The 13530-nt window shown below is 41.1% G+C and overlaps 1 protein-coding gene across 1 annotated transcript in view; it reads left to right on the forward strand.

Annotated features, from left to right (window-relative positions):
- Positions 1-13530, forward strand: part of LOC121385461 (ATP-dependent zinc metalloprotease YME1L-like) — a 43841-nt gene that overhangs the window by 20992 nt on the left and 9319 nt on the right. The window contains exons 12-17 of the mRNA XM_041516156.1: positions 3370-3432; positions 3883-3995; positions 6044-6199; positions 8041-8192; positions 10223-10349; positions 12060-12133. Coding sequence (XP_041372090.1) covers positions 3370-3432; positions 3883-3995; positions 6044-6199; positions 8041-8192; positions 10223-10349; positions 12060-12133 — 685 coding nt within the window. The remainder of the gene's footprint in view (positions 1-3369; positions 3433-3882; positions 3996-6043; positions 6200-8040; positions 8193-10222; positions 10350-12059; positions 12134-13530) is intronic.

The raw sequence follows: 13530 nt of genomic DNA on the forward strand, positions 1-13530 counted from the left end.
TCACTACTTCCGCTGGTTCCGGAAGTCATCCAGTTGCCATCATGTGGTACGGGGTTTTTACCGTCACCGTTTTCCTATGGTTCATTGCGGCTTGTCAACTCACTGACGTTCACTGTTGTTACCGCCAGAGTTCATGACCGATGCTCTCTAGATTGTCTCTGCTGCTGTTTCGCACCAGGTGGTGTGACGGCCGTGGATTTTAGCCGGTTGCTGTTTTGTGTTGCTTCACTTCCACGTATATCGGGCATATAGCGTAGTGAGTTGCTACGCTGTCTTGGCTCTTGCCTGTATCACGGGGTCGCTGTTTCCGATATCTTGATTCCTGAATCACTCTATTACTGTTTCATGAAGTATCATTGCAAGAGTAATTTTGATGTCGGCGCAACATTTGACGCTTAGAGGTCGCGGTATCCAGTAAAAATTATTTGTTTCTGAATCCATGCATTCAGTACAATAACGCAGATTTGCTGATCCGGTTACCAGTCGCCCTGCAGTCCAGTCCCTGTTGGTGGCTGTGGTTTCCAGATGAAGCCGATCTACACATCAACCTGTTGGAGATGTTGGCAGTTTACAATGTCATCCTTCATTGGCGAGAGATGCTGTCAGGCGCCTCTCTCATGGTAGCCACAGACAGTATCACTGCAGCGGTTTACATCAGTCGCCAGGGCGGAACACACTCCAGCAGTCTGCTGCAATTGACTTATCGTCTCTACAAGCTGGTCGACGAGATTCCGCTGCAACTTTGGTCTCGCCATATTCCAGGGGTTTCCAATGTGCTAGCCGACACGCTGTCTCGCCCGTCGTCTCCACAGCCGACAGAACGGATGCTCCATCCCGAAGCGTTTCGATGGGTGTGCGTCAGACTTTGGACACCAAACATCGATGTCTTCGCCACACGATTCAACCATCAACTGAGGGTATACGTGTCTCCGGTGCCAGATCCCGAAGCTCTGGATCTCGACGCCTCGGCCATTAGCTGAGAACAGATGGACGCGTACACTTTTCCTCCACCAATCCTCCTTCCAAGGGTGCTTCAGAGGTTTCAGCTGTACCATTGTCGCCTGTTGCTCATTGCTCCGATGTGGCCATCCAGGATGTGGTATCCAGATCTAATACATCTTGCCGATCCGCATCCTTTACCAATGCCAGACTGGAATCATCTGTTGTTGCATCCCACGTCAAGACTATACCATCCTCGTCCGCAGTTGTTCCAACTGCACGCGTGGACTTTATCTCCAAGAGTTTGAGGAAGAAAGGCTTTTCTTCGCAGTCCACAGCGGCCATTTTGAAAGCACACAGATCATCTACTACTGCGGCTTACAACGTCATATGGCTTTGCTTTCAACGATGGTGTCCAGAAAAAAACCCCAACTCAAACCTCAGACGATCCAGATACCTCGTCTCACTGGTTTTTTTGCTGTATCTGCGGACCGCTTTACGATTGAAGGGGTCTACCATCGCTGGGTACGTTTCGGTCATCGCTACGGTTTGTGGTGTCGCTACTGGAATGAAGTTATCGGGTATTCCTGAGATCCATAAGATGATCAAAGGGTTTTCGCCATGAGGATCAAGTACACCGGTTTCGGCCACCAAGATGGGACCTGAATCTGGTGTTACGAGCATTATCGACTGCACCTTATGAGCCGATCGAATCCTCTTCCCTGCAAGACTTGACGCGGAAGACGGTGTTTTTACTCGGTTTTGCCACGGCTGCCCATATCTCAGAACTCCATGCTCTTGATGTGGACTTGGTACATTTTCACCGAGATCGTCGTGTGGTCAACTTGGGGTTACTCATGAACTTTGTTGCAAAGAATCAGTTACCAGACCAAGCGCCTCGTTCGTATGTTGTGCAGGCCCTCTCCTCTATCGTTGGTCCAGCGGACGTTGAGGACTTGGCGTTGTGCCCTGTCTGAGCCATGCACCAGTACATTGAGAGGACCAGATCTTTTCGACAACATCGCAAGAGAATTTTCCTCTTCTGTAACCAGAGTCGGTTGAGGGATATTACCAAGAACTCGGTGGCCACCTGGATCCGGTCTTCTATCCTGACCGCCTATCAGAAGGAGGGTTTACCTGCTCCATCTGCTACTAATCCGTATGGACTCCGTGCCTTGGCTGCCACGATGTCCCTGCACTGCAACACACCCATTCAGCACATTATCACTGGTTGTTTCTGGGCTATGGACTCCATCTTCGCCAACTATTATATGAGGGATATCTCCACAGAAGACGTTGAGGGGTTCCATCATCTGGGTCTGGTTGTTGCTGCACACTCTGTTGAATACAAGCCGACCTCGTCGCCGTTGATGTCTGTCTGATTCTGGGCTGCATACCGAGATGTCCATTGAATCGACAGGAGAGGATTGCTTAGACTTTTGTTCTTTTGCACAGTTCACGCACTGGTGCCGGAACTTTTGTCTCGATAACCTTTACCCTGCACTGCATGTGGTTATTTGTTGTCATTATTGAACTAACAGTTCTTTGGTGTACTAGACAGAAAACACTCGGGGGACTTGTTCAGTTCAATGTTCTTACGGATGCACCTCATTAGGTTGTCGCTTGTTATTAAAAAAAAATAACACTTCAATACGTGAGGGGTTACCTAACACCTGCATCCCTGGTGGCTACGTCTTCCCACCCTGTCAGAAACAGCATGTGATGGTCCATTTGTTCTGGGAGCCGTACCTGCCACTGCTGACGGATGCCACCATTCTGGTTGTTGTTACTAACATCACCTGCATTGGTCTGTGACGGGCATCCCTAGGAGGAGAGCTTACCACGGTTGGCCTTATTCTTCCACTAGTCAGCCTCTTTCCGGTTGGGGAGTTATCACAAGCATCTACGGATCTCGGCACCCACCACCATCTGTTGAATGCTGCCCTTGTTTGAGGACAGGTAATGTGAAAAGAAATGGAGAAAACTTGGAGTGTTTTCTCTTTTATAGATACATTACCTGTCCTCAAGATTTCATCCCGCCCGGGCCTCCCCGCTTCCTGTTCTCCGTGCGATGCGCTCAGGGAAAAAGAAGGAAGTTACAGTCATGTGACCGGAACTAGAGAGCAGTATGCAGTAGAAGAATTTAGGCCATCCCATTGGCTTTTGGGATGTTCGGACCAGACCACTTGCGTGGTGGGGAGGTGCCCTTGTTTGAGGACAGGTAATGTATCTATAAAAGAGAAAACACTCCCAAGTTTTCTCCAATGTGCTCCAGTGGTGTCATTAAACAAAACAAACTTTTGTCTTTAATTGTAGGATGAATAAAGGTTATTTCATCTTTAATCTAAGAAATAAACTGTTTCAACTAGAAATATGTAAAAAAAAATTTAAACAACTATACCATTGATGTCTTCTGTTTCTTGTTTTCAGCTTTACTCAGAACGAAGGCGTCATTGTGCTCGGAGCAACGAACAGAAAAGACAACTTAGACCAGTAAGTCTGCACCTTTGTCTAGAGTCAGAAAGTACCTCTATAGTGAAGTGCTCATCTGAGGTGCAATAGGTTGCATAATCGTTCCTCTCGTATAGCTAGGTTGTTTTATTTATCACGTCCCAATCAGTCAGAAAGTGTATATAAAAGATCTCTTTCTGCTTTAAGTGTTGGAAGTAGGTTTCCTCTCTTTCTCTCAAACTACTAATGAAGCTAAAAAATGTGTTGGTGTGTTTTGAAAGTAAATCATTCCCCCCCCCCCCCCCCCCCCCCCCCCCCCCCTCTCTCTCTCTCTCTCTCTCTCTCTCTCTCTCTCTCTCTCTCTCTCTCTCTCTCTCTCTCTCTCTCTCTCTCTCTCTCTCTCTCTCTCTCTCTCTCTCTCTCTCTCTCTCTCTCAAGCATTCCTTACCATGTGTTTGTTTATTCCATTCCATGTGTGTGTTTATGTTGCAGAGCGTTGCTACGACCAGGCCGGTTTGATGTTGAGGTTCGCGTGTTTCCGCCAGACGTTAAAGGAAGAAAAGACATCCTCGAGCTGTACCTCTCCAAAGTGAAGTTTGATGAATGTATGGGGCCATTTTAATATTAAATTTATTTTGTCTCATTTGAATCATTTCACCATGATAATATTCTTGAGTTATACCTCTCCAAAGTGAAGTTTGATAATGGTACTTGACCACTTCACTATTACATTTAGTATCGGGCCTGTGTTTTAACCTTTCAACTACTGGATTACGTGTTTTTATTTTTGCTTAGCTTTTTTATCTGTTAAAATTATCAATGCCTTGTGAAGATCTTAGGCCAGGACCATTTTGACAACCTATTTACCGAATTAATGTGAAGATCTTAGGCCAGGCCATTTTTACAAGCTGTTTACCGAATTAGTGTGAAGATCTTAGGCCAGGCCATTTTGACAACCTGTTTACCGAATTAGTGTGAAGATCTTAGGCCAGGCCATTTTGACAACCTGTTTACCGAATTAGTGTGAAGATCTTCGGCCAGGCCATTTTGACAACCTATTTACAGAATTAGTGTGAAGATCTTAGGCCAGGCCATTTTAACAACCTGTTTACTGAATTAGTGTGAAGATCTTAGGCCAGGCCATTTTGACAACCTGTTTACCGAATTAGTGTGAAGATCTTCGGCCAGGCCATTTTGACAACCTATTTACAGAATTAGTGTGAAGATCTTAGGCCAGGCCATTTTGACAACCTGTTTACCGAATTAGTGTGAAGATCTTCGGCCAGGCCATTTTGACAACCTATTTACAGAATTAGTGTGAAGATCTTAGGCCAGGCCACTGAATTAGTGTGAAGATCTTAGGCCAGGCCATTTTGACAACCTGTTTACCGAATTAGTGTGAAGATCTTCGGCCAGGCCATTTTGACAACCTATTTACATAATTAGTGTGAAGATCTTAGGCCAGGCCATTTTGACAGCCTATTTACCGAAATAGTGTGAAGATCTTAGGCCAGGCCATTTTGACAACCTATGTACCAAATTAGTGTGAAGATCTTAGGCCAGGCCATTTTGACAACCTATTTACCGAATAAATGTTATCATGAACAAATATTGTTAAAATATATCAAAACGTGTGGAACTGACAGGGCTTTAGATCTCGTTAATTTGGCACAACAAGCTTTCTGTCTGTTCTGAGCACTCGTGAGATCTCTTTAGTACAGTAGTGTAAATATTAGCTGAAGAAGAGTTGTACATATATAGAATTGCATTTAAAATTACAGCTTAACATTTCATTGATTTTGAGGTGAAATATTTTGAGATTAGCATGTTTGTAATTAATTTGGGTTTTGTTTGGGCACACCCCACAACAGCAGTGTAAAACTCTGACTGCTGGAAAGAAATAGGGTACATATGATACTTGAGACCAAGTTTTGTTCACTGTTAGAGTAGTTATGCCTGTATGAACAGTCCCTCTTGGATTCCATGATTCTGCAAATGCGGAAAAATTTGCAGAATTTGCATCACCATGTAAAATAAATATTTGTCCATGGAAAATCAATTTTTATGTAGAACAGGTGCAGAATTAGTAATTTTATGCAGTGGAATTTGTTTTAATTCAAATAAAACATAAAATTTGAAGAAATACACATGAAGCCCCTAGTTGGACATTTGTTCCTTTTCAATTGACCACTTACTAAAAACTGGACTGGTAACCATCTCATAGTGAGTGGTCAGTGAAAGACTGAAATATACATTTTTGGTCGATCCGGTGACTCCTTGTGTCATGCTCATGCAAATACGACACTAAAGACATAATTTGAATTTAAAATCAACATGAAAAGAAAACTGAACAACTTGTGTTAATTTGTAAGAGTTATCTTCAGATTATATGTTGCTGAATATGTCACAGAATTCCTCACATTCTACCGGAGAAAATATCTAATCTTGGTGCAGAATGATAACAATGTTTACCGCGGAATCCATGGGGGTACTGTATGAAATACAGAAATGTATCGTGATTGAATGACGAATAACAGTACTCTTGGGTAGACTGTTGGTAACACCATTAACGTCCTGATACTGTTAATCTTTTTGTGCTGCCTTGTTTCTCTCCATCAGCAGATATCTGTATGTAAACTGTGTTTGTGTTTAGCTGTGGACATATCCAAGCTGGCGCACGGTACGACTGGATTCACTGGAGCGGATCTCGAGAACATGGTCAACCAGGCGGCACTGAAAGCGGCCATGGATGAGGCGGACACGGTCAGCATGGAACACATGGAGTTTGCACGGGACAAAGTGTTGATGGGTGAGAAATAAACACAGTCACACAACAGTCACACAATAGTCCCATGATTCATCCTGTGACAAAGTGTTGATGGGTGAGAAATAAACACAGTCACATAACAGTCCCAAGATTCACCCTGTGACAAAGTGTTGATGGGTGAGAAATAAACACAGTCACATAACAGTCACACAACAGTCCCACGATTAACACTGTGACAGAGTGTTGATGGGTAAGAAATAAACAGTCACACAACAGTCCCATGATTCACCCTGTGACAAAGTGTTGATGGGTGAGAAACACAGTCCCATGACTCGCCCTGTTGACAAAGTGTTGATGGGTAAGAAATAAATACAGTCCCACGACTCCCCCTGTTGACAGTGTTGATGGGTGAGAAATAAACAGTCACACAACAGTCCTACGACTCGCCCTATGACAAAGTGTTGATGGGTGAGAAATAAACAGTCTCACAGTCCCACAACAGTCCCATGATTCACCCTGTGACAAAGTGTTGATGGGTGAGAAATAAACACAGTCCCACAACAGTCCCATGATTCACACTGACAAAGTGTTGATGGATGAGAAATTAACACCCTCCCACCACAGTCCCACGATTCACACTGACAAAGTGTTGATGGGTGAGAAATAATAAACAGTCCCACGACTCACCCTGTGACAAAGTGTTGATGGGTGAGAAATAAACACGCCCCCACAACAGAACAATGATTCACCCTTTGATAAAGTGTTGATGGGTGAGAAATAAACATAGTCACACAGTCACACAACAGTCCCACAATTCACCCTTTGACAAAGTGTTGATGGGTGAGAAATAAACAGTCGCACAGTCCCAACGGCTCACCCTGTGACAAAGTGTTGGTGGGTGAGAAATAAACAGTCGCGCAGTCCCACGATTCACCATGTGACAGGTGGGGGTGGGGGTGGGGGGGGTGGGGGGGTAACCCAGTGGTAAAACGCTCACTTGATGTATGGTTGCTTTGGGCCCATTAGGCTATTTCTCATTCCAGCCAGTGCACCACGACTGGTATATCAAAAGACCATGGTATGTGCTATCCTGCTTGTGGGATGGTGCATATAAAAGATCCTTTGCTACTAATGGAAAAATATAGCAGGTTTCCTCTCTAAGACTATATGTCAAACTTACCAAATGTTTGACATCCAATAGTCGATGATTAATAAATCAGTGTGTTCTAGTGGTGGTGTTAAACTAAAACATTTTTACTATTCCACGGCTCACCCTGGAAGTTGCCAAATTAGCCAGTTCCTAATTGTTTTTCTAAGTGGCTACAACATTCAGGGTTCTAAAAATCAACTAGCCCTCCATCCTGGCTAGTTAATGTTTAGTTTGGGCTAGCGGAAATTATCCACTGTATTACTATAACACATAGGACACTAGCCAGAGCTTCTGTTAGGGCTAGTAACTTTTTAAACATTTAGAACAAACTTCTACATTTTTCCATTATTAGCATTGTAGCAACGGATCTTTTATAAGCACCATCCCACAGCTAGGATAGCACATAGCACAGTCTTTGATATACCAGTCGTGGTGCACTGGTTGGAACGAGAAATAGCCCAAATGGCCCACCGGTGAGTATCAATCCAACACCGGCCGTGCATCAAGTGAGTGTTTTACCTCTGGACTATGTCCTGCCCCTGATTGATAAGTGTTTATTGATGATTGTATTTTGATGAGGGTGAAGCTGTTGACAAAACATGTTGGGCCGAATTGATGAAGCCTGTTTATCCTAAATGCAGGTGTTTAAGCATTGTAAATGTATGTAGTTTACACACATGTAAAACATAAACAGGTTTTGTAAATTTGGCCTTTGGTGTTTTTTTGTTGCCAGGTCCTGCGAAGATGTCGAAAGTGATCGATAAGGAGACGAACCTGCTGACAGCGTACCACGAAGCGGGTCACACGCTGGTGGCTCACTTCACGCGCGACGCCATCCCACTCCACAAGGTCACCATCATCCCACGCGGAATGTCGCTTGGGCATGTAAGTGAAAAAAACCCCAGAAAGTTTGTTTTGTTTAATGACACCACTAGAGCACATTGATTCATTAATCATCGGCTATTGGATGTCAAACATTTGGTAGTTCTGACACGTAGTCATCAGAGGAAACCCGCTACATTTTTTCTAATGCAGCAAGGGATCTTTTATATACACTTTCCCCATAGACAGAAAAGCACATATCACTGCCTTTGACTAATTGTGGTACACTGATTGCAACAAGGAAAAATGCAATCAGTTGAATGGATCCACCAAGGTGTTTTGATCCTGTGATGCAAGCACCTCAGGTGAGCACTCAACCGACTGAGCTAAATCCCACACGGGTCATGCAAGTAGTGCAGTTTTAAAGAGACTGTCACACGTTTTCTGCCATTAAAAGCTTGAAATTAATTTGTGAAATAGAAAGCAATCTGTTTGCTTGTGACATTACAATCTAGAAATGAATACCTGAAGTAAGGAGCACTTCTAGACTGCTTGTACTGATATAAACTTTATTCTAATTTTATAGTTCTAATTTTATGCAAATTTAAACAAATGTTTTCTTTCCTTTTATACACCCGTCTAGGTCACCGCGACCTACTATCATGGTCCTCACCGGTACTTTTTTTTTTTCATGGGGTATTTTTTATATCTAAATTACTATTGGTTGTCCTAATGTTCATGTGGTTGGCACTAATTTCTTAATCTGAATAGTTGCACAAAACTTTAAGATGGAAAACTATCAATTCCTGTAGGATCATCAAACCTGTACTAGGAATTGCAATGTAGTTTGTGTACCAAAACTAGGTCACCACGACCTATCATGGACCTCACCAGTACTCTTTTTTTTTTTTTCACTTGTTTTTTTTTAATATATCAGTTAATACTGGTTGGCACTAATTTTTAATGTGAATAATTGTAGAAAGCTTTAAGATGAGAAAAGCAATAGTTGATTGTGTAATAGAATATATTAAATCATATTGTGTATTTTGAGTGACAATTGCGTTTAAATGTAAGTGAGTTTATCTTTCACATCTTTATCCCTCTGACAAGTCAGTGTAGTTCCATTTGAGAAATGGGAGTCTGCAATAGCAAGTTAAGAGTCAAAACTGATAAAGAGAAAGGTGCACATTTTCATATTATTACAAATAAAATGTCCAGTTTCTTCTACAGTTTCAGTCTGTTTTGACCCTGTATTGTCATCTTTCTGTGACTGGGGCAGAATTTAGCTCAGTTTTTTTAGTTCTCGCCTGAGGTGCTTGTGTCACAGGATCGAACCTGCTCAGTGATCCATTCAAATGATTCGGACTGTAGGTGTCATCTCCATCCGTCCATTTGTCCCACATATGTTTTTTGCAGAAGGCTTTGAGATATTGAGCTGAAATTTTGTGTATAGTTTTATCATTTAATAAATCAAGTTTTACTTTCATGACAATTTACCCATTTTTGATGGAGTTATGGCCCTTGAACTTAGGAGATGTGAGAATATGTTTTCCGGACCTTTTTTCTCAGAAGACCTTTAGATATTGACCTGAAATTTTGTGTATAGGTTTATCAGGTACTGTTACAGATAAAGTGTGACTTTCATGACGATTTACCCATATTTGACAGAGTTATGACCCTTGAACTTCGGAGATGCGAAAAAAAAAATTCTGGATTTTTGCAATACCTGGAGATATCAAGATGAAATTTTGTATATAGCTTTATCATTTGTATATAGCTTTACAGATCAAGTTGAAGTTTTGTGGTGATTTACCCACTTTTCAGAGTTATTGCCCTTGAATTTAGGAGATACGAAAAATTGTTGAGCACAGATGGGGACATGTATTGCTTACTCTCAAAATGCTTGTTCTACATACAGAATTATTGGGAGGTTGGAAGGCAAAATCTTGCTTGGGCTAGTACAAACATTAGAATGCCTAGAAACAACATTTATTTACAGACTGTTTTAAATTTAATGAGCAGTTTAACAACATGTATTTACAGACTGATGTTTTAAATGTATTTAATGAGCAGTTTAACCTGTTGTTTGACAGACAGCGTTTATTGAGGACAAGGAAGTGTTCAACAAGACCAAATCTCAGCTCAATGCACAGATGGACATTGCGATGGGCGGAAGAGTGGCCGAGGAGATCGTGTACGGCGCAGACAAAGTCACTACAGGTAACATTCCTCGTCTTTCTTTTTCTGTAGGGGCAGGACGTAGCTCTGTGATATAGCACTCACTTGATGCGCGGTCAGTCTAGGATCGATCCTTGTCAGTGGGCCCATTGAGCTATTTCTCATTCCAGCCAGTGCACACAACTGGTATATTAATGGCCGTGGTATGTGCTATCCTGTCTGTGGGATGGTGCATATAAAAGATCTCTTGCTACTAATGGAAAACTATCTGGTTTCCTCTCTAAGACTGTATTATTATCAAATATTTGACATCCAATAGCTGATGATTAATAAATCAATGTGCTCTAGTGGTGGTGTTAAACAATACAAATAAAACTTCTTTTTTTCTGTAACACTTGAAAATAAGACAGAATACTTTTAAAAGTAGCAGACATCAAAGGCCGTGGTATGTCCTATCCTGTCTGTGGGATGATGTATATAAAAGATCCCTTGCTACTAATGGAAAAATGTAGCGGGTTTCCTCTCTTCATTTATATGTCAAAATTATCAAATGTTTGACATTCAGCAGCTGATGATTCATTAATCAATGTTCTCTAGTGGTGTCGTTAAACAAAGGAAACAGCTTGTTCTAAATGTGCACGTTAAAACCTATGACCTGACCTGCTGATGGGGAAAATGTACCAGCAGTGTTTCATTAATCAATGTTCTCTAGTGGTGTCGTTAAACAAAGGAAACAGCTTGTTCTAAATGTGCACGTTAAAACCTATGACCTGACCTGCTGATAGAAAAATGTACCAGCAGTGATTCATTAATCAATGTTCTCTAGTGGTGTCGTTAAACAAAGGAAACAGCTTGTTCTAAATGTGCACGTTAAAACCTATGACCTGACCTGCTGATAGAAAAATGTACCAGCAGTGTTTCATTAATCAATGTTCTCTAGTGGTGTCGTTAAACAAAGGAAACAGCTTGTTCTAAATGTGCATGTTAAAAACTATGACCTGACCTGCTGATGGGAAAATGTACCAGCAGTGTTTCATTAATCAATGTTCTCTAGTGGTGTCGTTAAACAAAGGAAACAGCTTGTTCTAAATGTGCACGTTAAAACCTATGACCTGACCTGCTGATGGGAAAATGTACCAGCAGTGTTTCATTAATCAATGTTCTCTAGTGGTGTCGTTAAACAAAGGAAACAGCTTTTTCTAAATGTGCACGTTAAAACCTATGACCTGACCTGCTGATGGGAAAATGTACCAGCAGTGTTTCATTAATCAATGTTCTCTAGTGGTGTCGTTAAACAAAGGAAACAGCTTGTTCTAAATGTGCATGTTAAAACCTATGACCTGACCTGCTGATGGGAAAATGTACCAGCAGTGTTTCATTAATCAATGTGCTATACATTTAGGTGGTGTTAAGTAAAATAAACTTTGATTTTTGTAGATGGATTTTCTGACAAATGTCAAGAAACATAATTCTTTGGAGCAAACTTAGCGACTGGGACCTCCGAGGTTGTGGTGTACAGCGATTGAATTAGCTAGCCACTATTTAGTTACAAAGCCCTTATGTGTTCTGTCCTGTCTGTAGAAAAGTATATGAATGATACCTTGTTGCTTTATCAGTAGGAGTAACCAATATGGTGGCAGCAGGTTTCTTCTCTTCCTTTCTGTCAACCACATGTCAAACATGTAGACACCAAATAGCCTTAGGTTAAAATCTGCTGAGATGCCGTTTAACAAACATTCCTTTCCATTACAGGAGCTTCTGATGATTTCAAGATGGCCACTCAGATTGCTACAGCGATGGTGAAACAATTTGGCATGTCGGAGAAAGTATGTATAAATAATTCTGACTTAATGATTACTTTCTACGAGCACGAAAATAAAATTATACCAAAGATTTTAATACCTTAACCCCAAAATTTTAAAAATAAAAATAATATTTTTGACATCTGCATTGCTGGAGAAAAGAAAAATGTATCACAACTGTTTAGCAAATATGTTTCGCAAATCATAGCATGGTTGATGTAAAAAAAATGTTTCACTGTGGATGTTGCCCGCTTAACATAAAAACTCTACTCGGGTAACATTGATCATAGGGGCCGAAATACAACTAACTTTGAGATGAATGTCTCATAATTTTATGGATTTGGGATATGTTCAGTGATGTCATCCCAAACCTTTGACATGGAGAATAACATTTTACGTCATTTACCGCTTTTCGGGGAAAGTGACATCTGTGTCGTAGCAGTGCTGTGAATCAATATGTTTTTGAAAATACATTGTGTGCGAGTGCATTTTTATCAGTCATTAATTTAACAGCATATATAATTCTGTCAATAAGAAAGGTAACTCTTACTGCAATAATTTCTTTACGACACTGAGTTAACGTTACTTAGCAATGATGTAAACAAAATGGTGCCACCATGAAATTTGCATGTGATTTGTTGGCTATTTTTCTTTACAAAGCAACTGTTATACACACAACTGTTGTACATAAATGCTTTTAAATTCTATATAGATAAATAATATATCTATTTTTTACTTCTTTACAATAATTCTTTGTTATTTTATGAATTAAATTAGAATTTGATTTGTTTTAATTTTAGTGATTTTTGTCGAATTAATTCCCCCATGGAAGGTGTGGTGGCTTAAAAATATATCTCCCCTTAAATGGGTTAACAATAAAACCCTTGTCCCACTCCCCCCCCCCCCCCCCCCCCCCCCCACCCCGAAAAAAAATGTTTTTGTTGTAACATCGGCATCAACAGCATTAGGACATCGCGCTTGACGTAATCCAATGTTTAGTGACTTTGCAGACACTTAACATACTGTTGTTGAAAAGCTGTTCTGACAGTGACTTTGTGAATCATCTCAGTTTGACCCCATATGTCTTTGTAGCACAGTTTCTTGAACATTTTATGCTTTTATTGAATGAAATATTGTTCACAACATGCCAAAACACCACTCTCATGAATATATATCTTCTTGGTATAGTTTCTTTTGGACGTCAGTATAGATGGAGTCATATTTTTAGTGGTCTAACTTGCCTTGGCAGTTAAAAGATGGCAGCAAAGTGATCACCTTGAAATACACATTGCACTTCTTTTTTTAAAACTTTATTGATAGCTTGCCTAGCACCATTTGAGGAAAGTGTTTTCCAGTTGGCCTTGGTTTTGCTGGTGGCAAAGACTGTAGAATTTGTTATGTTGTAGATTGGTCGTCAGCTC

Source organism: Gigantopelta aegis, chromosome 11 (genome assembly GCF_016097555.1).
Source record: "Gigantopelta aegis isolate Gae_Host chromosome 11, Gae_host_genome, whole genome shotgun sequence".
NCBI classification, from domain to species: Eukaryota; Metazoa; Mollusca; class Gastropoda; order Neomphalida; family Peltospiridae; genus Gigantopelta; species Gigantopelta aegis.